Source organism: Dryobates pubescens, chromosome 6, assembly GCF_014839835.1.
Source record: "Dryobates pubescens isolate bDryPub1 chromosome 6, bDryPub1.pri, whole genome shotgun sequence".
NCBI classification, from domain to species: Eukaryota; Metazoa; Chordata; class Aves; order Piciformes; family Picidae; genus Dryobates; species Dryobates pubescens.
In genome coordinates, this window is record NC_071617.1 from 1,789,592 (window position 1) to 1,817,240 (window position 27,649).

Genomic DNA, 27,649 nt, shown 5'->3' on the forward strand with positions numbered 1-27,649 from the left:
AGCAGTTCCTCATCTTCTGTGCTGCTCCAGGTAATTACCACAACATGTTGGTTCCTAGGATGTTATTTTTTAGCTTGCACCTCAGTGAATTTTAGAATAGTGTGGTTTAGTTATCAGTTGTTAGTATTTCTTAAACTTGTCGTTAGTCTGGTGATGTGTGATACTTCCAGCACAGAGATGTCTGTGTTTAGAATAGAAGAGAATAAACCAGGTTGGAAATGACCCTCAAGATCATTGTGTCCAATCTGTCATCCAACACCACCTAATCAACTAAACCATGGCACCAAGCACCCTATGTCTCCTCCTGAACACCTCCAGTGATAGTGACTCCACCACCTCCAGCCTAAACCTCCTTTAGTGCAGCCTGAGACTGTGTCCTCTTGTTCTGGTGCTGGTTGCCTGGGAGAAGAGACCAACCCCCACCTGGCTACAACCTCCCTTCAGGCAGTTGGAGAGAGCAATGAGGTCTCCCCTGAGCCTCCTCTTCTCCAGGCTAAGCAACCCCAGCTCCCTCAGTCTCTCCACACAGGGCTTGTGTTCCAGGCCCCTCACCAATGCACCAAGCCCCTCACCAAGCCCCTCCATGCACTGATGGAGTTTCCACTGCATTGGTGATCTGTAATTGCAAAGGGAGTGCAAGTCTATAGTATATCCAGTGTGAGCTGGAGGCTGTTGCCTCTATTTGTGTTGCATTTCTCTGATTACAGTTTGTTTTAATAAACAGCCATGATTTACTTACTACTTAGCTGTATGTGCACTCACAGGGTCCCTTAGCAGTCCAATTTACAGCACTGCCAGGCCTCCCTAACCGCTCTGTGCTGCTCGGGGCAGCAGCCCTGCTGCCTCTCTCCGAGACACACAGCTCTGATTTGAGTCAACACCAGCACTCCTCTGGCTTCATGGCAAGTTGGCTGAAGGAACTACATTTGGCAGAAAACTAATCCTGGAGGGTGGAGGTGGTGGTGGAGCTAGTCTGTATTACTTTTCAGCCGTATCAGCAATCTAATCCAGCCACTCACATGGGTATGAAAGCTTGCCAGCACCGCTAAGGATAGGGGAAAACCCGAGGTCTTTGGGCTTTGCAGCAAGGCAAATAGGCATTTCTCTCCCATCTCAAGGACTGAATGCAGTCTTTCATCCTCCTGTCATCCTTTCAGGTTTTTCCCTTAGGTTTGGCCTTTTCATATTACCAATTTAGTGAGGAGGTCAGTGAGATTTTCTTTGTGTGTGGGTTGTGGGGGGTTTTGTACTGTGCATCTCAGGTAAACTGTGAACAATTGGCACCTTGAAAGAAGTGTCTTTGGGGGTTTTTTTTTGGTTGGGTGGGTGGGTTTTTGTTGGTTGGTTGTTGGGTTGTTGTTTTTTTGTTTGTTGGATGGGGTTTTTTTTGTTTATTATTTCATTTGTCTGCTTAAATTACATTCTAGAGTTTCTTCTTCCCTCCTGTATTTTCAAGTTATTTTCTTCTAGAAGTCACGGAACCTTCCTGGGCTTTAATTTCTCTGGATTTATAGAGGAGGGAATACCTACCTGAGATTGTCTTTGAATGCCTGCAGTGTTAAACAATCAGGTTTTTCATTCCTTTTGGTATGTGGATAGAGTGCTTCATTTCAAGCTGACGTTCCGACTCTTGCAGCAAACCTGGAAACCTTCTCAAAGTGTTGGGTGCCTAATTTCCAGGTAGTTGGGCTAGGTTATTAATCTTACTCTGTATGTAACTGCCTTTCAGCACTTTCTAAAAATAGATGGCTGTGTGTTCAGTGCTGCTGTATTCTCAGTTGCACAAGCTTAGCTTTTTGTGTTGTTGTGAAGATGGATCCCACGGTGCATAACTAAGTCTAAAATCAGAAGGGTTCAAATCAGATGCATAATACACTGCAAAGCTTCCTGTTGTGCTTTGCTTACCTTACAAAACCCTTCCAAGTGCAGAGAATTTCAGATCATATGTGATTAACATCACATGCTGATTTGCCACAGAAACCTGGAATCCCTGTTCAAGTGTCCTCTTCCTTGAAATGGCTTTGTTAGCTTTATATACTTCTTCACAAAACAAATTGGCAGTTCATAGATTCTCTAGCCTGCAATTACTTTTTAGCCTCCATTTTTCCCCCTATAAAATAGGAAAGTACCTCTCCTATAATTACCTTTCCTATAAAAACACTGAAACTTCCTTCTTCCTTTCTGGATTTGTAGTGTATCTGCAGTCCAGGAACAGAGTTCTTATTGTAGAATCACAGAACTGTCAGGGTTGGAAGGGACCTCAAGGCTCAGCCAGTTCCAACCCCCCTGCCATGGGCAGGGACCCCTCACACTACAGCAGGTTGCTCACAGCCACATCCAACCTGACCTTAAAAACTTCCAGGGATGGAGCTTCTGCAAGTAGAGAATGATGTATATCATCATGCTGATGTTGAGAAAAACACTTGTTAGGTTTTCTTTATTTTCTTTACTGTTGGATCCCTTTTAATGTTAATATTACTTCCATTATTGTTTTGAAAGTCTGAATGGGTGGCAGACTTACTTGGAAAGAGGTTAGAGGGTGGAACCCAGTGACAAAGGACACAAAAAACCCTTGAAGCACCTGATGCTTTTGTTTTGCCACTCCAGATTTCACTGGCAAGTTCTGCTCTCTGACTTCAACTTCACCGTCAGAAGGTGCAACATCACTCCTTGCTCAGAAAGATATGAGGAGTACTTAAGCCAGTAGTACAGTTAGAATCCCACATAATGAGACAAGATCTATTTGATTGTGTTGAGGAAGGTTGCCAGTATCACTGTTAGGCTTCCCTTCCTTATCTTGAACTAAAGATATTACAAAGAAGATGTTTGCTGTGTTTCAAAGCTGTCTCCTCCCTTTTATCCTCCTCTTTTACTCCTTGTTAATACTTAGAAAATGTTCAGCAGGTTTGGCACATGATCAGACCTGGGCAGTGTTCTCAAGTCAATCATTCTACATGATATTCTGCACTGTGAGCAGCCCAATGCGTGTCCAAGTCCTGAAGAAAACCAGGAGTTGCTTATCAGATGGTGCAGATGATTTTCCATCTTTGAACAGCAGACCTCTTCTCAATGCTTGGTTTTGTTTGCAGACCTTTTCCCCAGGAGTGGGTGCTCTGCATTCATCATTGGTTTTCTGTTGACATCACATTTGTTTATTATCTGAGAAGTTAAATTGCCTTCATGTGTGAAGGCTTTGTATCCCTTACATTGGTGTCATAGACCTCTGCTACTGAGCTCTGTGCTTCTTCTTGTATCTCATTTTCATTCTTCTATGCTTTGTTGCCTGTTACTGGAAGTGGTTTTGAGAGGTGTTTTTGTATCTGCTTTAGGAAGAGGAAAGTTAAAGCATCTTTTAAGTAGCAGATTTCTAAACCTGTAGATATAGGTTAGAGAATGGTTCCATGCAGATGTCTTTGGTGTCTTAGTGCCTACAGCAGTCTCAGTTCCTGGATGCCTCTTTCCACAGCTGTGCTCAGAGTGAAGCTGCACAGAGTAGGGAACCGATACTGTTGAAAAACAACGTTCCCCCTCCTGTGCTGCTCGAGATGTTTTTGCCTGAGTTGGTTTCCTTCCTCAGATTTGCTCTGGGTGAAGGAACAGCTGTGCTGATGTTTGCAGGGTGCAGGACAGGTGTGAGAAGCCCCAGCTTTTGGGAAGTGTGAGGGGTGCAGAAGCCTGTTTGTGTAGTGCTGCCTCAGAACATGAAAATGCAACCTCACTGTGATGGCACAGTTGATGTGCCAGAGCTGATGGTATCAAAGCTGGAAGATGAAAAGCCTGAAGAAGGCTGTCTGGAAGAATAATGAAGCAACTGGGAAAAGAAAACAATTGAAAAACAGTTGTGTGTCATATTTTTATGAGTGCTTGGATCTTCTTAATATGTGTAATGACTCTAAATGAACAGCAGATTAGAAAGCTTAGAAACAGTCTTTTTAATTTACTTAAATATGAGGCTGAATGCAAGTAATGATTCTGAGCACATTTAAATTAATTTGCATTTTTTGTGGGCATGCTGCAGGATCTGGTAAGTTGGTTGCATTTGTAAGATGATGCTTGGATTGTTTCTTTGCTTGGGCATTATGGGACTAAGAATGTAAACCTTGGGTCCTCCTGGAAAAAAACACTTTGGTCCTGGAGCAAACCTTTGTGTGCTCCAGAACCATCCTAAATCAAACAGAGAGATGTGATCTCAGCAGACAAGAGACTTGTAAAAGCTTCTGTGTGCTGTAATAGAAAGCTCAAAGTCTCTGCTTTGTACTCTGGGGGTGGTGGCTCAGTTCTTCTAGCAAGGCAGTGATAGGCCCACAAAAGTTGGTTTCCTGGAAGAGTTGGTGGTCTTGTGGCCAGTAAATGCATCTGGCATCTGTGGTGGGTTAACCTTGGCTGATCACCAGATGCCCACCAAAGCTTCTCTGTCACTCCCCTCCTCAACTGGACAGCAGCTTTTTCACTTCATTGAATCTGTTACCTTAGAGGCATCACCACTGTTGCTGATGGGTCAGCCTTGGCCAGCAGTGGGTCCATCTGGCTGCCTGGTGCTGGCTCTACCAAACACAGGGGAAGCTTCTAGCAGCTTTTCATTGAAGCCAGACTTGTAGCCCTGCAGCTGCCAAGGCCTTGGCCTTCAAACCCAGCACGCACACATCCAGTGCAGGAATGGATGTGTTTTTCTAGTCAGCTCTAGTACAGCTTCATGTGGAATTTCTCTCTCTTAGAGCATGAGGTAAAAAGACCTGCAAAAATGTCTAAGGTGATCACAGCATGTTAGGAGTTGGCAGGGGCCTCTGAAGGTCATGGAGTCCAACAGGGGGTTGGGCCAGAGCTGGACCATAGAATCCAGCACAGGTCTCACAGGAACACATCCAGATGAGTCTTGAAAGTCTTGATACCTTCTGGGGGACAGTAGCACTTGGAATATATCTCAGTCCTCACTTCAGTGTCTTAGGCAGAATTCTAAAGGACTTTGGTTTTGCAAATGCACAACTTTGCCCTTATTTCATGGAGATTCACTGGGATTTTTTTCCTACCCATTTAGGAATTGTCTGATGACACTGAGTGATGAAAAACTCCTGGTGAAGGGGTTGGCAAAACAGTATCTACACACTTGAAGGTGTTTAAATCTGCTTTCTGCCATTCTCTCTGCAAGCATAGAATTGTCAGGGTTGAAAGGGACCTCAAGGCTCAGCCAGTTCCAACCCCCCTGCCATGGGCAGGGACACCTCACACCACAGCAGGTTGCTCACAGCCACCTCCAGCTTGGCTGCAAACACCTCCAGGCAGGAGGCTCTCACCACCCTCATGGGCAACCTGTGCCAGGCTCTCACCACCCTCATGGGCAACAACTTCTTCCTCACATCCAATCTCAATCTCCCCACTTCTAGTTTTGCTCCATCCCCCCCAGTCCTATCCCTCCCTGACACCCTCAAAAGTCCCTCCCCAGCTTTCTTGGAGCCCCCTTCAGCATGCTTGCTTTTGCAATCCAGATTAATTTGGTGATACTGTATGGGGATTGCTAAAAGGCTGTGGTTAGCAGTGCCATAGAAGCTCTGATTAAAACTAAAATGCTAACTGCTTTTTGAGGAAATGTTTGAACTGCCTCTTTACAAATACCATGCAGCTGATCAGATATTTCTTTTTTCATTCCAGTGAGCTGTTTTAGATGCACCTGTTGAAGATGTCGATTTAAATTCCATCTAGTTTCTGATGCTCAAAATTGTTTGGCTCCCTTGGTGGAACAGCACCAGAGGGAGCTTGTAGGGGGAAGAGAGGTGATTTATCATTGCTAGTGAAATCTGCTCCAGTGTGCTGCCTTCCTTGGGCAGAGATGCAGGGCAGCTGACTTCTCTTGGCTGAGTATTTTAGGGCCAGTTCTGCTTATTTTGAGAATTTCACCTTTTGAGTGCCAGTGTCTTGCTGATTCATGTGGCCTTGGTAGTATAGGTAGTAACAGTTAGAGGTTTCAATTGTAAGTCTTGCTGCAAAGTAGACAGAAGCTTAGCCTGTGTGAGAGATGACTTGTTATCCCTGTTTAAAAAGAAAGTGAATCCTGTATAAAATTGGATCCCAAGTGACTACTTGGCACATGATCACCTTGGCTGAGGTGAGTGAGGCTGATATGAGGGCATGCTGCTAGAGTTGCTTTTTTGCTAGGACCAAGAATCACACTCAAAAGATCATGGAATCATAGAACTGTTAGGGTTGGAAGGGACCTCAAGGATCAGCCAGTTCCAACCCCCTGCCATGGGCAGGGACACCTCACACCACAGCAGGTTGCTCACAGCCACCTCCAGCCTGGCTGCAAACACCTCCAGGCAGGAGGCTTCCACCACCTCCCTGGGCAACCTGTGCCAGGCTCTCACCACCCTCCTGGGGAATAACTTCTTCCTCACATCCAATCTCAATCTCCCCATTTCTAGTTTTGTTCCATTCCCCACAGTCCTGTCACTCCCTGACACCCTCAAAAGTCCCTCCCCAGCTTTCTTGCAGCCCTCTTTCAGATCCTGCAAGGCCTCAATTAGTTCTCCTCAGAGCCTTCTCTTCTCCAGCCTGCACAACCCCAACTCCCTCAGTCTGTCCTCATAGCAGAGCAGCTCCAGCCCTCTGCTTCTCCTCGTGGCCCTTCTCTGGACACCTTCCAGCACCTCCAGATCCTTCCTGCAATAGAAGCTCCAGAACTGGACACAGTGCTCCAGGTGTGGTCTCAGCAGAGCAGAGGGTAGAATCCCCTCCCTGGCCCTCCTGGCTCTGCTTCTCTTGCTGCAGCCCAGGATGCGATTTGCTTTCTGGGCTGCAGGTGCTCACTGCTGGCTCCTGTTGATCTTCTCCTCCCCCAGCACACCCAGATGCTTTTTTTCAGGGCTGCTCTCAAGCCAGTCCCTGGCCAGCCTATATTGGTGCTTGGGATTGCCCTGACCCAGCTGCAGGACCTTGCATTTGGTCTTGTTGAACCTGATTATCCAGTCCAGCCCCCCTGCCAGAGCAGGATCACCTAGGGCAGGTCACATAGGAAGACATCCAGGCAGGTTTTGAATGTCTCCAGAGAAGACAACTCCACCACCTCTCTGGGCAGCCTGTTCAGCCTCACAGTGAAAAAGCCTTTTCTTTGTGTTCACAATGAACCTCCTGTGCTCCAGCTTGTACCCATTTCCCCTTGTCCTGTCACTGGACATCACTGGGAAGAGCCTGGCTCTGTTCTCCTGATACTCAACCTTTACCTATTTGTAACCATTAATGAGGTCACCCCCTCAGTCTCCTCCTCCCAGCTGAAGAGACCCGGTGAAAACTGATCCAGAGCTGGGATTATTTTAGCACTGCTCTTCCAGGGACAGCTGAGTTGGGCTGCAGTGAGAGACAAACCATCCAGCCCAGAAATGGCTTAATTCAAACAAAAGGGCTAAATCTTAAGAAACTCTTTGAAAAGCAGCTAGAAGATGCAGCTGGGATGTAAAATATTTGCAGACAGCTTGGGAGTTATTTAAAGACCCCACACTGGAGGCTTGCAGCACATGTGGGCTGCCTTCTTCAATGGGCTTCAAAAGGCCCCCCAAGCCTTGGCATGGCTAAATAGCAGGGTGAGGTGAAATGTCTGAAATCAAATATCATCCTTCCTGAATCTAAACTTTGGTCTGAATGATGAAATTAGAGACTGAAGTAAAGAAAAGCTGGTGAATTCTCTATAATTAGAATGAGGCAGGAAGAAGCCTTTTGGATGAATAACTCCCAACAGGCACAGGAGCTGTTTTTAAGTAATTCTTCAAGCTCAGCAGAGATGTTTCTGGAGTGTCTGTAGGGTCAGTAGACAGCTGAGTTGTAAAAGGCAGCTTTGGGAGACAGAAGACCATAGGGGGAGAAGGGATTTGCTTGCACTCATATTGACAACACTTACTGAGGTCTTCCACGCCAGAGTATTTCTGAAGAAGGAATGTGGTAGAGTATCTGACTCAAAGTGGAGCATCAGTGGAAGAAACTTCAGTCCATAAAGCAGACTGAGGAAGGCAGGAGGATCAAATGATGCTCATCCAAGTCTTGTAAGAGGAACTCTGCTATTAAGGAGCTAATGACTGTAGCACACTACTTGCTGGGAGCATCATCTTTTTGCTGCAAGGCAAAGAAGGTAGCTAGTATGAGACCAGCTCTTTAAAAAGGCAGTGGAAATACTGGAAGAACTCCACATCCATGAGCTTTGTGACCATACAAGCCAAATTGGTCTGCATGATTATTTCAACAAGAATTAGTTTCATCATTGTGGCTGTCAGTGGCTCCATGTCCCAGTGGAGGCCAGGGACAAGCGGAGTCCCTCAGGGATCAGTCCTGGGACCAGGCTTGTTCAACATCTCTGTGGGTGCCAGGGACAGTGGCACTGAGTGCAGCCTCAGCAGGGTTGCTGATGACACCAAGCTGTGCGGGGCAGCAGACAGCTGGAGGGAAGGGATCCATCCAGAGGCACCTGGACAGGCTGGAGAGGTGGGCACAAGCCAGCCTCAGGAGGTTCAACAAGACCAAGGGCAGGGTCCTGCAGCTGGGTGGAGGCAATCCCAGGCACAAATGCAGGCTGGGCAGGGACTGGCTGGAGAGCAGCCCTGAGGAGAGAGCCTTGGGGGTGCTGGGGGAGGAGAAGCTCAGCAGGAGCTCTCAGTGAGCACTTGCAGCCCAGAGAGCCAAGCAGAGCCTGGGCTGCAGCAAGGGAAGTGTGGCCAGCAGGGCCAGGGAGGGGATTCTGCTCCTCTGCTCAGCTCTGCTGAGACCCCACCTGGAGTACTGCCTCCAGTTCTGGAGCCCCTATTGTAAGAGGGATCTGGAGGTGCTGGAAGGTGTCCAGAGCAGGGCCAGGAGGATGATCAGAGGGCTGGAGCTGCTCTGCTGTGAGGACAGACTGAGGGAGTTGGGGTTGTGCAGTCTGGAGAAGGCTCCCAGGAGACCTTCCTGTGGCCTTCCAGTATCTGCAGGGGCTACAAGAAAGCTGGGGGGGTACTTTTCAGGGTGTCAGGGAGTGATAGGACTGCATCCCAACATCTTTCTTGAATTGAGGGGCCCAGAACTGGGTGTGGCCTAAGCAGTGCTGAGCACAGGGCACAATGGCTTCCCTGCTCCTGCTGGCCACACTCTTCCTGATGCAGGCCAGGATGCCCTTGGCCTTCTTGGCCCCCTGGGCACACTGCTGGCTCTTGTTCAGCCCACTGTCAAAAACAAACAAAAAAAGAGATTGTACTTGGGGCAGCTCAGAAGTGTTGCTTTTATGTGGAAAAATTGCATATGTTTAGGTAGCAATAAATGTGAGGACCCTGTCTGTGTGGGGAATGTAGTTCATGTCAGAGGAGGAGCCCTTAAATTCCCAGCTGTCAGTAAAACAGTTGACAGCCTTGTAAAAGTCCCTGGTGTCATCATTTCTAATAGCTTGCTAACTTGTGCCATTGCTAATCAAGGTGTTGACAGATCCTCACTTGTGTTTATTTAGGCTAATGAAGTCACCACTGCATTGATTAACTTTGTTAAATGATAGTTAAACATTGACAGCAACAAAAGCAATCCTTGGGGAAAAGTGTATGTACATGTGGTTTGCTCCTTTGCTTTGTGTTGATTAATAACTCAGCTTGAAATCAAGACTTACCTTCACTTCTTCTCGTTGCAGCTTTGGATAGATCACAGTCCAGGAGAGATGGAGGTTTTAAAAGCAATTGGAGCTTTGACCCTGCAGAAGAAAGTGAAGGAGATGCAGAGAAAGAGTAAGGATCCTTTCATCTAGACTATTGGAAGTATCAGTGCCTATTCAGAAACAAATGTGTTTGCTTGGTGATATATTATTGAATTGGTTTGAAATGTTGGGGAGTAAGACAATGATTTTTGGAAGTGGTTGTTTAAAGCAGTGTTGCCATATGAAATTGCATCGTAATGTCAATGTCTTGGTGAATGTGGGGCCAGCAGCGTGGGGCACAGTGCCTTTCACAAGTGTTGAGCTTGTCTTTGCAGCTACTGTGGAAGTCTTAAGGAGCAGACAAGGAATCTGTCAGCATGTAGAGTAAGGGAGTGGAAAAGGGAGGGGATCCAAGCAGCTTCAGCTCTTCCTTTGGTGGTGATGCTATTTAGGACTTCACACTTATGATGAATGTACTTCAGTAGCTGTAGGCCTGCCTCATCAGATTTTTCTCCTGTGTGCTTAACTCACAGGGCAGAGTTAAGGCTTTTTTGGGGACCATTTATTTATTTTCTTACTATGTTGGATTTTGACTAAAACTTAAACCCTCTATGTGTAACATAGAATCACAGGATCAGCCAGGTAGGAAAAGACCTCACAGATCATCCAGTCCAACCTATTACCTAACACCTCCTGACAACTAAACCATGGCTCCAAGTGCCACATCCAGTCCCTTTTTGAACACCTCCAGGGATGGGGACTCCACCACCTCCCTGGGCAGCACATCCCAATGGCCAATCTCTCTTTCTGGGAAGAACTTTCTCCTCACCTCCAGCCTGAACCTCCCCTGGCACAGCTTGAGACTGTGTCCTCTTGTTCTGGTGCTGGGTGCCTGGGAGAAGAGACCAACCCCCAGCTGGCTACAACCTTGAATACATACATTGTACTTGTGACTTTCATTGTTGCTGTGTTGTGTTGCTATTAGTGTGTGTATTTACAAAGAGACTAATGAACTGTCAACAAGTTTCCTGCATGAAGAGTGCATTTAAGGTTTATTTGTTATTCTTAGGTATTTAGAGAGTAGGACCTGTGAGTTTCAAAAGGATGCCATGGTTCTCTGGTAAGGAGAAAATGAATCCTGTGGCTATGTTCAGAAAGCATTCTTATATTAATTTCTATCTTGTGATATTCTGCTAAATATCTTGGAGGGGAGATAAGGAAGTAAACACACAATCACTTAGGCTGCAGCAGCCTGAGGGAGCTGGGGGTGTTCAGCCTGGAGAAGAGGAGGCTCTGGGGAGACCTAATAGCAGCCTGCCAGGACCTGAAAGGAGCTACAGAAAGGATGGAGAGAGAGACTGTTTGCAAAGGCCTGCAGTGGCAGGACCAGGGACAATGGTCCTAGAAAACTAGAGCAGAGCAGATTGAGATTGGATGCTAGGAACAAGTTCTTTACTATGAGGGTGATGGAACACTGGCACAGGTTGCCCAGGGAGGTGGTTGGAGCCCCTTCCTTGGAAATATTCAAGGTGAGGCTGGACAGGGCTCTGGGCAACCTGATGTAGTTGGGGCTGTCCCTGCTGGGTGCAGAGGGGCTTGGACTGGATGAGCTTTGGAGGTCCCTTCCAACCCAGATCAGTCTATGATTCTATGCTGTAACCTTACAAAAACTTCCAAGAAATTTCAAGTTTCAGTAGCTAGAGAATGAGCTCAGGAGTTCATTGAAGTGGGGTAAGCATTCAGAGCTTTTGTCCAAACAGAACTGTAGCAGAAATGAAAATCACTCTTTAAAATGTTCTCAAACTGAAGTTATTTTAGTTCTACAAAATTATTGAGCTTGGGGCTTTTTCATTAGCATCCAGTTCTGGGACACAATAATATGCTTCAAGTGTAGCAGCAGTACATGCAGTACAGTACAGTTAGTGTTTGCATTTTGCTTGTCTTCAGAAATAAAAGTGACTCAACATTGGTGAGCACAGCAACTTTTCATCTTCTAGTAATTTCCTGCTCTGTTCCATCTGACCCCAGCTGCTGTTGACCTAAGCAGCAGTGAGAGATGTGCAGTGTAGAGATAATAAAGAGAGGGGAAATAATGATGGCACAAATGTGTTCTGCAGTCATACCTGATTTGCAGGTGGTGTTTCTGAGGGTTTTTTTTTCCTTCTTTTCAAGTATTCTGTATGAGAAACAGTTTTCCCATAGCCAGTGCTGAAATGATCTTAGCTGCTCACATCAGTAATTCACTTTTGTAGCTGTCAGTGATGCAGAATTTTGCCTGGAAGTACAGATAAAAAGAGTAGTTGAAAATGGATTTAAACTGGAGGTCCTGCCTTGTTTTGCTTACCTATCTTCTGGTACCATTTACAGAAGACAATTAACCAGGTTGGAAAAGACCTCAGAGATCATCCAGTCCAACCTATCACCCAACACCATCTGATCAACTCAACCATGGCACCAAGTGCCTCAGCCAGGCTCTTCTTAAACTCCTCCAGGGATGGTGACTCCACCGCCTCCCTGGGCAGCACATTCCAATGGCCAATCTCTCTGAGAAGAACTTCTTCCTAACCTCCAGCCTAAACCTCCCCTGGCACAGCTTGAGACTGTGTCCTCCTGTTCTGGTGCTGGTCGCCTGGGAGAAGAGACCAACCCCCACCTGGCTACAACCTCCCTTCAGGGAGTTGGAGAGAGCAATGAGGTCTCCCCTGAGCCTCTTCTTCTCCAGGCTAAGCAGCCCCAGCTCCCTCAGCCTCTCCTCACAGGGCTGTGCTCCAGACCCCTCCCCAGCTTTGTTGCCCTTCTCTGGACACCTTCCAGCATCTCAACATCTTTCCCTAACCTGAGGAGCCCAGAACTGGACACAGGACTCCAGGTGTGGCGTAACCAGTGCTGAGCACAGGGCAGAATGAGTTCCCTGCTCCTGCTGGCCACACTGTTCCTGATGCAGGCCAGGATGCCCTTGGCCTTCTTGGCCACCTGGGCTATTTCAGGCAGCTTCTCTCTTTCCCTTCAAGCAGCTGCATGTTTTAAGCTGCCCACATACTTACTTTTGGTAGCACCTGGGTGGGGTTTTTTGTGTTTCTTAATGGGATTGTAAGCTTTGAGCATTTCCAGATAATCTCTGTGTTTTGCTGATTCATTTACCTTTGTATGACAAAACACTGACAGAAGAGACTCTCCAGAAAATGAACAAATTTGACTTTCTTCTTTCTGAATTCCCTTTACCCTTCACAGGACATTTCAAATACTAGCAGCTGCACTTCTAAGAATTGCTGCAGTATAAAGGTGGAACATTGTCCCTCTGGTGTTTTGGGTGTACTGTGCTATAAGTAAGCACTCTAGCTGCTCTGATAAAATGCCTTTCCCTGTGGTATGCTGATATTTGCTAGCAGTGCTTGCAGCCTGCTGCATTTAGAATCATAGAACCACAGCATTGTCAGGGTTGGAAGGGACCTCAAGGATCAGCCAGCTCCAAGCCCCCTTCAAAACCTCCAGAGATGAGGCTGCCACCACCTCCCTGGGCAACCTGTGCCAGGCTCTCACCACCCTCATGGGGAACAACTTCTTCCTCACATCCAATCTGAATCTACTAATTTCTAATTTTGCTCCATCCCCCCCCAGTACTTTACCTCCCTGACACCCTCAAAAGTCCCTCCCCAGCTTTCTTGGAGCCTCCTTCAGAGACTGGAAAGCCACAAGAAGGTCTCCTCGGAGCCTTCTCTTCTCCAGACTGCACAACCCCAACTCCCTGAGTCTGTCCTCATAGCAGAGCAGCTCCAGCCTTGTGCTCAGCCTTGTGGCCCTTCTCTGGACATGCTTCCAGCACCTCCAGATCCTTCCTCTAATAGGGGCTCCAGAACTGGACACAGTGTTCCAGGTGGATTCTCTCCAGAGCAGAGCAGAGGGGGAGAATCACCTCCCTGGCCCTGCTGGCTGTGCTCCTCTTGATGCACCCCAGGATGTCATTGGCTCTCTGGGCTGCAAGTGCTCCCTGCTGGCTCCTGTTGAGCTTCTCCTCCCCCAGCACCCCCAGGTCCTTTTCTTGAGGGCTGCTCTCAAGCTAGTCCCTGCCCAGCCTATACTGGTGCCTGGCATTGCCCTGACCTGGATGTGGGACCTTGCCCTTGGTCTTGTTGAACCTCATGAGGTTGTCATGGGCTCACCTCTCCATCCTGTCCAGGTCCCTCTGGATGGATCCCTTCCCTCTGGTGTGTCTGCTGCACCACCCAGCTTGGTGTCCTCAGCAAACCTGCTAAGGGTGCACTCAGTGCCACTGGCATGGACACCCTTGGCAAGTTTGCTGGCAAGTAATCAGAGAGTCAATGATGGAGATGTTCCCTGTGTAGCAGAGGCCATGAGAGGTTGGGGGACTTATACAGACATGGCCAAAGCTGTATGTTGTTAATTAACTTGATGTCTGAAATGAACAGGTTAGAAGGTGCTTTCCAGCTTTGCAGGTGATTCTTCTTGAAGGGTCTTGGATAATTTCTATTTAGGTGTTTTTAATGTCAAGGTAAATGCTTTTGAAGTACATCTTCATATGCCACAAAGTGGATTTGTAAGCTGATGGACCCAGTCCTCTCCTGGCTGCCCTACTGTTTGGTTTTTGGGCTAGTCCAGGCTTGGGCCTTCATAGAATCCCAGACTCAGAGAATGTTAGGGCTTGGAAGGGCCCTCTGGGGATCATGTAGTCCAACTCCCCTGCTGGAGCACATTTGCCTGGATCAACTTGTAGAGGAGTGCATCCAGGTGGGGCTTGAAAGGCTCCAGAGCAGGAGACTCCACAGTCTCTCTGGGCAGCCTGTTCCAGTGCTCTGACACCTTCTAATTAAAGCAGTTTCCCCTCCTGCTGAGGTGCCTTCCACTGAGACTTGTTCAGTGTTAGCCTTACCAAAGGGCTGAATACAAATCAGGGGGTGCCATTTATTTGCACTGTGGTCTCCTTTCTTAACTTTTTCTTTCTAAAGTGTTTTTCCCCCCTTTTTATTGTGAGGGATAAGCTGCTTGTTCCCTTGTAGTTCTGACTGCAAAAGCAATGATAGTGTTTACACTTTTATTTTGCTTCAGCTTTTTTCCCAGTACATTTGTATCCCTTTCTCCAGGCCCCTCCATGTTTCTCTGGCTGCTGGGTTTTGCTTCTTTCCTGTGACCCTGTCAGTAAGGCACTAACCTTGAAGTTCTTGAAGAACTTCTTGTTCAGAGCCTCAGCTCTTAATTTGCAGCAGCATTAGTTAAGGTTATTTTGAGCAGGGTGGCTTTGTGCATCAGTTGAATAACATCACTGCTTCTGCTGGGCCTCTGGTGTCAGGGCTTTCCAACATGTGCTGCCTACCACCCTGTCAGCAGCGGGGGGCAGACTCCTGGTTGGGTATGGGAGAGAGTTCAGAAAGAAATTCTGTTTACATTTGAAACATGACTGGATCAGTTGGGAGTTGATGGATGTGTGATTGCAGCTCCTTGGAGTGATCAGGTAGCAGAGGAACAATCCTCCTTATCAGTACAGACTGGGGGAGGAGGGGATAGAAAGCAGCCCTGTGGGAAAGCACTTTGGGGGGTGCTGATGGAGGAGAAGCTGGCCAGGAGCAGGCAGTGTGAGCTTGCAGCACAGAAGGCAAATCACATCCTGGGCTGCCTCAACAGATGTGTGGCCAGCAGAGCCAGAGAGGTGATTCTGCCACTTTGCTCTGCTCTGGTAAGACCTGGAGTACTGCATCCAGCTCTGGACCCCTCAATATAGGAAGGACAGGGACCTGATGGAGGGGGTCCAGAGGAGGGACCCAAAAATGCTCAGGGGGCTGGAGCAGCTCTGCTGTGAGGACAGGCTGAGGAGATGGGGGTGTTCAGCCTGGAGAAGAGAAGGCTCTGGGGAGCTAAGATGTAAGAGCAGCCTGGCAGGACCTGAAGGGGGCTACAAGAAGGATGGAGACTGTTTGCAAAGGCCAGTGACAGGAGCAGGGACAAGGGCTTCAAAGTAGAGAAGAGCAGATTGAGATTAGGTGTTAGGAAGAAGTTCTTTACTATGAGGGTAGTGGAACACTGGCACAGGTTGCCCAGGGAGGTGCTTGAGGCCCCATCCCTGGAGATATTCAAAGTGAGGCTTGATGAGGCCCTGGGCAGCCTGATCTAGTTGGGGATGTCCCTGCTGAGTGCAGAAGAGGTTGGAGTGGATGAGCTTTGGAGGTCATTTCCAACCCATGCCATTCTGTGTGTCTCTGGTTTAAGTTTGAGCTGCTTGTAGACAGTAGTAAAAGTGTGGTCTGTTAAACTGAGGTGTATTGGACACTGCATGTTTTAAAACATTAAACAAGTGATAAGTAAACAGAGGTCTGGGTGGGGTTCTTACTGTCTAAATTTGAATGCAGACTCTTGAGATGCCCTTTGGAAAGAACTCTGTTTGCCTAAATTACTGATTCTTTAATTAGTTTTTTGAAGTGGAGACTTTAATTGGTGATGATCTTATCATTTGAACTGCTGGAAACCATCACTAGCTGGGGAGGGACTTTTGAGGGTGTCAGGGAGGGACAGGACTGGGGGGGATGGAGCAAAACTAGAAGTGGGGAGATTGAGATTGGATGTGAGGAAGAAGTTGTTCCCCATGAGGGTGGTGAGAGCCTGGCACGGGTTGCCCAGGGAGGTGGTGGAAGCCTCAAGCCTGGAGGTTTTGAAAGCCAGGCTGGATGTGGCTGTGAGCAACCTGCTGCAGTGTGAGGTGTCCCTGCCTATGGCAGGGGGGCTGGAACTGGCTGAGCCTTAAGATCCCTTCCAACCCTGACAGTTCTGTGATCCTGTTGTTCTGATGTGGAAATCTTTCTCTCTGGTTTCCTGCTTCAAAGTGCCAGAGTATGGAGGGATGCTGTCCTCCCAGTAAGACCTCTGAGACTTCATTTCAGTGGTGTTAGAATGTCCTAGTCTGCTCTGTGGGAGTGTGCTGTAGTGCTGTGGGGTTGTGTTTTTTTCCAGTCTGTACAAATTACATCTTTTAATCAGGCAACTGTTAGCATGTGATACATGAGCAAACAGACATTGCTCAGTTGCTGTGTGCTCTGCTCTGAGACAAACCCAGCTTTCCTGCTGCTGAGGCATGTACTTCACATGCTCTGCAATCTAAACCTGTTGGCTCTTGAAGAGCATCCAATTCCCAAGTGTTTTTCTAGTCATGTCATCTTAATTGCATCAAGTTATTCTTGTTCAGTTTGATTTAAGGCTGTTTTCAGTGTTTGGTTATTTTCCAGTGCTGTCCTTCACCTAGCCAAACACACCTTGTTCAGATGGGGGCAGGTACTGTGGCAACTTGGAGCCCTGGAAGTAGAGCCTCTCTGAAAGGCCATTGTGAAGATTTCAAATGAGTTTTGTGTGAACTGGAGCAGAAGGAAAACATGTCTAGAAGTGAAAGGATCTTGTCCCAGACATAGGTTCTCCAGCCAGTGTGCCAAGTCCAGTCCACACACAGAGACAAGATCACAGAATCACAGAAACACTCAGGTTGGGAAAGGCCCTCAGGATCACCAAGTCCAACCCAGAACCCTACCCTGCAAGGGTCACCCCTAAACCATAGCCCCAAGCACCACAGCCAAACCACCTTCAAACACAGCCAGCCTTGGGGACTCCACCACCTCCCTGCCCAGCACATTCCAATCCCTCACCACTCTTTCAGTGAAAAAAGTGTTTCCTACTGTCCAGTCTAAACCTTCCCAGTGGCAGCTTGAGGCTGTTCCCTCTTGTTCTGTCATTAATTACCCGTGAGAAGAGAGCAGCAGCAGCCTCTCCACAACCTCCTTGCAGGGAGCTGTAGACAGCCAGGAGGTCTCCCCTCAGCCTCCTCTGTTTCCCACTAACCTTCCCCAGCTCCTTCAGTCTCTCCATCAGATTTCTTCTCCAGGCCCTTCCCAGCTTCCTTGCTCTCCTCTGCCCTGGTTCCAGCACCTCCACAGCTCTCTTGGATTGAGGTGCTTGGAACTGAACCGAATAGTGGAGGTGTGGCCTCCCCAGAGCTGAGTGCCAAGTTCATTGCAGTCCTGTGCAGGGTCAGGTGCTGGCAAGGTGATGCAAAGAGGCTCACACTTTCTGAGGCGTAAACTGGGCGTTACATACGAGCTAGTAACAAGACAGAGCAGTCATTTCCTCACTGCTAACTTTACCTAGGAAGGCAGAAATTTCCCTTATCTCCGTGCTCCTGCTGTCTTTGGGACCAGCCGGTGCTTACCCAGGGGGGACACCGCCTCTCCCCCATCCCTGCTTGTGAAATCTGGAACCTCTGGTAACCCTTTTCCTTTTGAGGACACCCTGGGGTATTCACTTTGTAATTAGCAAAGGAAAAGAGTAATACTGTAGCAAGCCATTTGTTCTCTCTCTCAACACACTCTGCCTTCTTTTAAGCTTAATGTGCCGTTGCTACCCCTTAACACCCCTCAAGGCTTTATCTTGTGAAGCATTGCTTAGCCCTCCAGCAGTCTGGCTGGGCCAGCAGAGTAGGTGAATGGCAGAGCTGTGGGCACTGTCGATTGCTGTCCATGCCTGTGCTGCAGGGGTGGCTTTTTTGTTCTTTAGCTTCTGGAACTTTTCTGATACAGTTAAACTCATTGTCTTCTGAGGGAAAGGCTGAGCAAGCTCAGTAAGCCTCCCTTGAAGGAATCATCCATCCTGAGAGTTAAAAAATAGCTTCCAGTGTTTTTTAAATGTTAATATCCATGGATAGTCAGTGCAGAAGTACAACTGTGCTCTTTATGGGGCTGAGAGGGCATGGGGCAGTGGTGTTAAACTAGAGCAGAGTACACTTAGTTTGGTCATTAGGAAGAAGCTCTTGACTATGAGGGTGGTGAGACGCTGGGATGGGTTGCACAGAGGCATTGTAGGCACCCTGGTAGTGTTTAATACCAGGCTGGATGAGGCTCTGAGCAACCTGGTCTGGTAGGAACTGTAGCTGCTCATGCTAGGGGGATTGGAACTGGATGATCTTTAAGGTCCCTTTCAACTAAAGTATTCTGTGATTCTCTGGGCTTTGTAACCCTTTCCATTGGAAATGAACAGCGATCCACTGCACTCTTTGTTCTACCACTAAGCATCCAGAATTGTTGTGGTCTGTAAACAAAAGGAAAGTACAACAATGCTATGGGCTAAGTGTTTGCAGAATACAGAATTAACCAGCTTGGAAAAGACCTTGGAGATCCTCCAGTCCAACCTGTCACCCAACACCATCTAATCAACTAAACCATGGCACCAAGTGCCTCAGCCAGGCTCTTTTAAAACACTTCCAGGGATGGTGACTCCACCACCTCCCTGAGCAGCACATCCCAATGGCCAATCTCTCTTGCTGGGAAGAACTTCTTCCTAACATCCAGCCTAAGCATTCCATCTACATCCCATAGCAAAACCAGCTGTAGCACATTCTTATCTCTTGAAAGTTCCAGGGTCTGCAGTTCTCACCCTGTGAGTCAGGAACTCTTCTCTTTGATGTAGGGATGTCTGTATTGCATGAGGTGTAGGGATAAATTGTGGCACCGAGGGGACTCTTGACATGGAATAAGTGCTTAGGAAATGAGGCTTAGTGCATGGGCCCCATCCCTGGAGACGTTCAAGGTCAGTCTTGATGGGGCTGTGAGTCACCTGCTGCAGTTGGGGATGTCCCTGCTTGCTGCAGGGGAGTTGAACTCGATGATGCCTTAGCCGTCCTGCGGTGCACTGGAAAATGTTTCCACCTTCATCCCCCTCATTGTTTCTCTTCTGTAACTGTTTCCTGGGAACTGTTTCTATTCTTCAGTAATTCCTGCTTGAATGATCTCAGTGAACACTCCCCAACCCCATGCAATTACAAGTTGGCTAAAAGTTGATGGTTTTGTTGCACTCGAGAGGAGAAACATTATCAGGGTTGGTAAGGAGGGATTATCTGTAGGTGGCTTCTCCTGGAAGCTAGAATGTTTTAGCCTAATCTTGGTTTTGAGAGTATCAAATGTCTGCTTGGGGGTTTAATTTAAATACTTAAGCTTATTTGTAGGTAATTGCCTGCTACTAAAAAGAGTAGGTTTTGGGTGGGTTCCTTTCTTTGTACCTTCTTCCCCCTTACAGTGGTTGAAGATCACAGATCCAGGTACAAAAGAAACACATTTTCAGGAGCAGCTGAGCCGAACTGAACATGCTGGGTTTAGGGAAGCCTGTTTTGGCAGTAGTTGCTCTGGGATAAAATCTGGTTATACTTAAGCAGTTCTCCTAAAGCACCGTGAAGCTTGTGGTTTTAAAAGACATGAATATTGATGTGCATGAACAAACCAAGAGCATGCTTTTATAAGTTAATTTACTATCTGACTCAATTTCTGCATAAGATTGTGTAGAGAATCCTACATCATGCCAGTCATGTTGCTGGACCCAGAGTGAAGGCTCAGTAGTGCTCTGTTGTGAAGTAATAACAGCCTTTGAATTTTGCCTTGTTGTGAAATAGTTTGATGTACACTTGAGGTTCACATAATGTATCCAGAGCACTACATTAGCCTTTTTAGATTCCTGTTGCTTTCAGTGTGTATCTCTCTCTCTCTGTGTCTATCCATCTCCCTCCCTCCCTGTCTTTGCCTCCCCCTATCTATCCTGCACCTCCCCCTCCATATCTCTCTATCTCTCTTTCTCTAATCTCCCTCTCTGTCTCTATCTCCCTCACTCCCTCTCTGTCTCTCTCTTTCTGGATGTTAGGAAGAAGTTCTTCCCAGAAAGAGAGATTGGCCCTAGGGATGTGCTGCCCAGGGAGGTGGTGGAGTCACCATCACTGGGGGTGTTTAAGAAGAGCCTGGCTGAGGCACTTGGTGCCATGGTTTAGTTGATTAGATGGTGCTGGGTGATAGGTTGGACTGGATGATCTCAAAGGTCTTTTCCAACCTGGTTAATCCTATCCTATCCTGGTCTATTCTGTCCTATCCTATCCTGGTCTATTCTGTCCTATCCTATCCTGGTCTATCCTGCCCTAATTCTGTCTCTGTCTCTCTCTCTGGTACCTTGACATTTAAAGAGGCAAGGCAAAATCAAGCCCCTAGTGTGTTTACAGTGTTTTGCTGGTGCTCTGCTGCATTACAATGTCTCTTTTTCCCTCTCCCCCACGTATGCAGCGAGGCAAACCTGCTCAGCGTAGATGACAGCGATGGGCCTTTCAGTCCTAGTGAAGAGAGAAAGGTAAGTTCTGTCTTGTGGTGAAAGTGTGTCTTTAAAGCTTGCTAGGTTTGTAAACCCTTGCAGTGTTACCAAGTGAAAGTTTGTGTTGACATAGCAACAGAAGCTCCAGCTGTCTTTCTGTGGACACTCAAGGGTTTTGTGCCTCTTATTCCTGTGCATCTTGGTTTGTGGCATCTTCTGAAGAGCCCAGCAGAGAGCCATGAAGGTGATTAAGAGACTTGAACATCTCTCCTATGAAGAATGAGAGCCCTGGGACTGTTTAGTCTTGAGAGGAGAAGGCTGAGATGGAGTGTGATCAATGTCTATAAATAGATGAGGGATGGGAGTCAAGGTTAGGGTGCCAGGCTCTTTTTGGTGGCACTCAGTAATAGGATAAGTAACAGCAGGTACAAGCTGCAACACAAAAAGTGTGCCAGCTCAGAGTGAGGAGAAACTTCTTTCCTTTGAGGGTCACAGAGCACTGGAGCAGGCTGCCCAGACAGGTTGTGGAGTCTCCTTCTCTGGAGGCTTTCAAAACCTGACTGAATGCATTCCTGTATGGCCTGTACTTGTGATCCTGCTTTGGCAGGAGGCTTGCACTCGATGATCTCTGGAGGTCTCTTCCAACCCCTAACATCCTGTGAGCCTGTGAATAACTGATTTTCAGTTGAGACAATTATCATTAATGGGATGATATTTTTCAATGAAAAATAGTAGTTGTATGTCTCATGCCTACTTACTGTCAGATCCTTAATTCTGTGTGCATTCATACGTGTGTATGTATGCAAGGAGAAGATGGATGAGTAAAGCTGAGGCTTTTTGTGGATTTTTTTATGTCTGCTAACATAGCTTACAGCTGCTGGATGCTTCATACTTTGAAATCACAGAATGTTAGGGGCTGAAAGGGACCTCAAAAGCTCATCCAGTCCAACCCCTCCTGCCAGAGCGGGGTCACCTAGACCAGATCCCACAGGAACACATCCAAGCAGGTCTTGAGTATCTCCAGAGAGGGAGACTCCACAGCCCCACTGGGCAGCCTCTTCCAGGCTTCTCTCACCCTCACAGTGGCAAAATTTTCCCTTCTGTTTCCATGGCACTTCCTCTGCCTCAGCTTCCACCACTGCCCCTTGTGCTGGCATTGGGCAGCCCCCAGCAGAGCCTGGCTCCAGCCTCTGGCCACTGCCCCTGCACAGCTTTAGCACCAACAATGAGGTCATCTCTCGGGCTCCTCCTCTCCAAGCTCCAGAGCCCTCAGCTCCCTCAGGCTCACCACATAAGGAAGATCTTCCACTGCCTTCAGCATCTTTGTGGCTCTGTTCTGGGCTCTTTCAAGCAGTTCCCTAAGGTCCTTCTTGACTTGAGGGCCCCAGAAGTGGACAGAAGGCTCCAGATGTGGCCTCAGCAGGGCAGAGCAGAGGGGGAGCAGAACCTCTCTCGAAAGAGCCGTACTTTGTTTAGCGAGGGCTCCCTGGCAATGATGGCATAGATGGGCTATATTTTACATGACATTTGGTACAAGAGCTGTCTGAATGTGATGCCAAAGTAAGAGTTATTTACATCATTTGTGATAAACTTTTCCCTTGTGACTTCTATGCAAGTGTTGTGACCTGTGTGACCTTGCCTTTGCAGTCAGTTCGTTGGCGGCCCGGAGCTGTCGGCACCAGCGGTGACTCCATAAAGTCATACTCGAGGCGAGGCAAAACTGGCAGCTTGAGACTTTTTAAAGGCAATGCAATTGGCCTCAACATGATGGGGAACAGCAAGAAACTGAGGTATTGCATTTACATCTACTTACCTCCTTGATCACTGATGGGAATCGAGCTCTTTGTGCAGAACTTGTGGTACATTTGCGTTATTTGCTGTGCATCTTAAGAAGCAGAGACAGAAGAGTAGATTGCTAAGGTCATCCAACTTGTGGAGTAACTATAAAACAGCAGAATATTGGTGTAATAGAGTTAGAGCATTCACTTGGCATACTGGTCAGTGCCATACCAAGCTTGTTTGCATGTGTTACTGTTTCCTCTCTGCAGTGCTAGGAGGTAAAACAATATTTCTAACATCCCTGTCAGGAATTTCTTCTTTCCCTGACTGTGAATTGCCTAGGCAGGTCATGGATGCCCACTCCCTGGAGGTGCTCAAGGCCAGGGTGGATGAGTCCTTGAGCTATTTGGTCTAGTTCAAGGTGTCCATGCCAGGGAGGTTTTAACTAGGTGATCCTGAAGGTCCCTTCCAAGCCAACCCATTCTATGAATTGCCAAGTTAACTCAGGGTGCAGTTTCTGTTTTCCTTACTGCAAGACATAATTTGATTGAGGAGTCAATCCTGCATGATAGCTGGAGACTGCCACTTGCATTCAGAGCTGACAGGAGCAGTGTTTAAGCATTCAGTGCTGTACTTGCTTGTTACTACTGTCTCTGGCTTGGAACAGACTGATTTCTTTGGTATATAATAAAAAGTCATACATTCATGTAACTTTCTCTGGGAGTCTTTCATCTGAAGTGCAGCCTAGAAGCAGCTGGATGCCAAATTTCAATGGAAAAGTAGCCACCTCCTTATTAAACTGTCATTAATGAAGGAATTTAGTGGAGAATAATGGATGTGTGTAGGCCAGTGTGACTACTACAAGCACTTGGTATTAGTTTGAATCTCATATTACCACCATTATTTAACTACATCTTCAATTGTGGTCATTAGGTGTGCATGGAAATGGGATTATGCTGTCAGGAATTACAGAAGCATAGAAATGTTCAGGTTGGAAAAGACCCTCAGGATCACCAGGTCCAACCATTAACCCTGCTCTTCAAGGGGCACCCCTGAACCACAGCCCCAAGCAGCACATCCAAACCACCTTCAAACACAGCCAGGCTTGGGGACTCAGCCACCTCCCCACCCAGCACATTCCAAGGCCTGACCACTCTTGTTCCTAATGTCCAGTCTAAAGCTACCCAGGGGCAGCTTCAGGCCATTCCCTCTTGTTATGTCACTAATTCCCTGGGAAAAGAGAGCAGCACCAACCTCTCCACAACCTCCTTTCAGTGCGTTGTAGAGAGCAATGAGGTCTCCACTCAACCTTCTCTTTTCCAAACTAACCATCCCCAGCTCCTTCAGTCTCTCTTCATTAGATTTCTTCTCCAGGCCCTTCCCAGCTTCCTTGCCCTCCTCTGCCCTGCCTGGCTCCAGCACCTCCACAGCTCTTTTGCGTTGAAGTGCCCAAAAGTGGACACAACCCTCAAGGTGTGGCCTCCCCAGAGTTGAGTACAAGGAGATCTCATACTGCTATCACAAGCTTAGCTGTGGTAGCATGATGTGATGCATGTGTGATGAAGGACAACAGAATCCCCAGATCCCTAAAAAAATGGTGATCCATAGAGTCAGGGTCTGTCATGAGCACTGGTATCCACTTTGGCATCTGTCACAGAGCAGTTACCCTTTCAATATGAGGGCTCTTCAACTAGAGAAATTGCTGAAGGTTGATAGTAGGCAGTTAAGCTACTAATTTAAGTGCAGGGAGATCAGATACTTGGGGCTCTGGAGCTGGTCATGGTGATTTTTATCACTACATTGAATGTTTTTCCACCCTTTCTGCTGTAGAGGGGTTAAAACCACTTGAGATCAGTGGGACTTGACTCAAATTAGTAACACTGTAGTACAATATCACTTAAAATCCAAGGAGTGATTGATAGGAAGAAAGGCTATGCAGGGACAGTGAGAAGAATTTTCCCCCTGTACATCTCCACTTGCATGCACAGAAATGTGAAACAGAGAAAAAACTACCAGCTGGTAGCTGGGAAGCAAATTAAGCATCAAACTCTAACTTAACCTTAAGAGTTCTGGGTTGGTTGTTTGCTTGGTTAGTTATTTAGATATTTAGGTAGACAGGCAGTTATTTGGTTAGATATTTAGGTAGGCAGGTAGGTAATTAGTTAGCTATTTAGGTAGGCAGTTATTAGTAAGCCATTTAGGTAGGGAGGAAGGTAGTTATTTAGGTAGTTACTTAGTCTTGGTTTAAATTGCATTTCTCTTTGCTAGGTTTCAGTCAATTGTATCAAAATTTCTCACATTAAGGCCCTTCTAGGTTTTTGTGGGGTTTTTTTGGGGGGTGGTTTTTTTAGTGTGTGTTTGTTGGGGGTTTTTTGTGGTGTTTGCTTGGTTTTTATTGGGGGTGGTGGGGACTGCTTAGTCCAAAAGAATGACTTGATGAACAGCAGAACTAATGTAGCCTGTAGTTGTGTGCTATGTCCCTGATCCATCAGCCTAGATCCATCCTTCTGTCCAGTGCTAGACTCCTCTGTGCTGTGTCTCTTGTATCAGTGGTGTTAAGAAGTTCCTAGGATCATCTGACAGAATGTGATAGTGCAGCCTGGTTTCCATCAGAGCCTGGGCTTTAAATGATTCTGGGTTTGCTGAGACCATGTCTAGAAGGCACAGATCATTAATATGGCAAGGGCCATGGCACGGGGGTTGGAACTACATGATCCTTGTGGTCCCTTCCAACCCTGACTGATTCTATGATGCTATAATGTGATATGTTGTAAGTTCTTGGAGACTTTGCTCTTTCAAGGAGCTTTTTGCCCACTCCATAGCCCTGGCTTTGGTGTTGTATGCTGCTTCCCTTGAAACTTGCTGAAACTCCCAAACCCAGGTTTCAGCTTGGATGTGCCCATGTTGCAGTTTGCTAGGGCTCCATGATGATTAAATGCTCTGGTAATTCTGTCTGCAGTGGGCATGTTCTATTCCAAGAACAGGATTACAGAGCAGATTGTATTTTACAACTGTCCTACTTGGAAGCATATCTGATGCCATATGAACCTTTTAAGTGTGCCATCTAGAACAGTCTGCTTTGACTCAAACCTAGTCTCCCAGCAGGCTGCAGTAGTCTATTCCAGCACCTACTGGAGTTTCTCCCTGCTGGGGTGTGAGGCAGAAAGTAGAAGCACTGTTCAACAATTCCTTCTGGGAACAGGGGCACCAGTTCCTTCTGAGAACAGGAGTACCAATTCCTTCTGGGAACAAGAGCAGCAGTTCCTTCTGGGGACAGGGGCACACATGACTTAAGGCTTCAGCATCAGAGTGGTCTGGCAAAGCTCAGATTCAACAAATGAAATGCTGAAACGTGGGACTGGATGTGTTTGCAGACTTTAGTCTTAAGCATTTCAGAGGGCATTCCTGCACTCTGTGTTTTCTTTTCTAGTACCTCATGGAGAGACATTAAACTGGAAGGCAGAGAGGATTTGAGACAGCCTCAAGTATTTAGGGCAGGTAGCTGTCAGCTTTTTATTTCTCCCTGCCATCATGAGCCAACATCAAACAGAAGGCTGCCTGTAAATTAGTCTGAATGATAACTGACCAGCTGGAGTTGCACAGTCTTGGTTTGGAAACATGTGGGCTGAGTGTGTTTACCTTTCAGGACATCTGTGATTGACTGTTAAGTTAGTTTTGAGGAGCTGAAGTGTTTGGAGCACTTAGGATGTTTCTAAACTTCCTGTTGCAGAGTCACAGAATTGTCAGGGTCGGAAGGGGCCTCAAGGAGCTTCCATTTCCAATCCCCCTCCGAGGTCTTTTCCAGCCTGCTGAATTCTGTCTTCTGTGTGGCTGTCATTGTCAAAGCAGAGCAACACAATTTTCAGCTAAGACAGTGTACAGATCCACCTTTCCTCACAGCATGTTTCTGTCTGCTTGCAGTGAAAACACTCAGAACATGTCTTGCCCTGTGACTGTGGTCCACGGGAGGCGTTTTCACCACGCGCACGCACAGACAGCAGTAGTAAAAACAGCAGCCCAAAGGTAAGGCCACAGGGGTTTCTCCAGAGGTCCCAGCTGAGAACAAGTCCTGCCTCTTTTTGTGTTTCATGCTTTTCCTTGTGCTGTGAAGAGTTGTGGTGGGCTAGGTAATCACCCCCCAACATGAATTTGGAGAATTACCCCCAAAATGAATTGCAGAGCAGCTCAGCTTTGGGTGGCAGCAACTGAAGCTCTTGTTCCAAGCAAACTACAATCTAGGAGTATGAACTGCAATTCATATGCACAAAACATACATGTTTACTGTTTATAAACAACACAGAGACTCCTCTAGATGAAGCCAGGGGACTACCACTAGCTGCCCCCTCTCCCTTCCCCCACCCTGCCCTGTGCAAGGGAAAGAGAGGAAGGAGAAAGCAGAGAGTGTAGCTCCTGGTACTTAGCCACAGTAAAGAATGCAGCCAAGGTCAGCACAGCAGAAGTCACCAACTGGTATCAGCTAGAGCTAGAGCTGAGGGAAGAGACAGAGTAGTTTGTGCATCTAACTTCATGCCAGTTAACAGCCCAGTGGGATTATGTAGACCTTACCTTTGTTTTCCTTTTACATCCAATGGTAATTTCCACTGTTTTCTGTGGAATTTTTCTGGGCATCAGCCAAAAACTGCCACAAGTGCTTGCAGGAAAAAGAAGTAATTCCATGGCTGCACTCTTGATCATGAGCTTTGGTCTTAATTGCTCAAGTTTCACAAAACTTGCTGTTTTGGGCTTGGTGTTGTGTAATCTTAAGAGTTGTAAAGCACACTATGGTGCATGTTCAGTGGGAGAGCATTTCATCAGGTAAAGACAATTAGAAAGCACTTTGAGATAGCATGCAAAAGAAATTCTCATCACTGACAGCACAATCAGCAAATCCTGATTGACAGAAAGCCCAGCTTGAACAAAATCCAGCCAGAGGCTAAGTTACAGATCTGTTGATGCTGTGCAGTCTGTAAAGACAGCATAAGACAGAAAAGCCAGGGACATTTCACAGGAGCAAAGTTTGGCATTTCTAGTGGAGACTCCAATGGAGACTCTTACTCAGCTATACTGAATTCATTGTTTTGAAAGCTTGGAACTACCTCAGGCCTCTGTAAATTGCAGGGTTGGTTCTTA

At 47.1% G+C, this 27,649-nt stretch overlaps 1 protein-coding gene across 1 annotated transcript in view; it reads left to right on the forward strand.

Moving 5' to 3' along the window:
- Positions 1-27,649, forward strand: part of SENP6 (SUMO specific peptidase 6) — a 97,169-nt gene that overhangs the window by 12,387 nt on the left and 57,133 nt on the right. The window contains exons 2-5 of the mRNA XM_054162539.1: positions 9,629-9,722; positions 20,716-20,779; positions 22,388-22,530; positions 26,441-26,542. Coding sequence (XP_054018514.1) covers positions 9,629-9,722; positions 20,716-20,779; positions 22,388-22,530; positions 26,441-26,542 — 403 coding nt within the window. The remainder of the gene's footprint in view (positions 1-9,628; positions 9,723-20,715; positions 20,780-22,387; positions 22,531-26,440; positions 26,543-27,649) is intronic.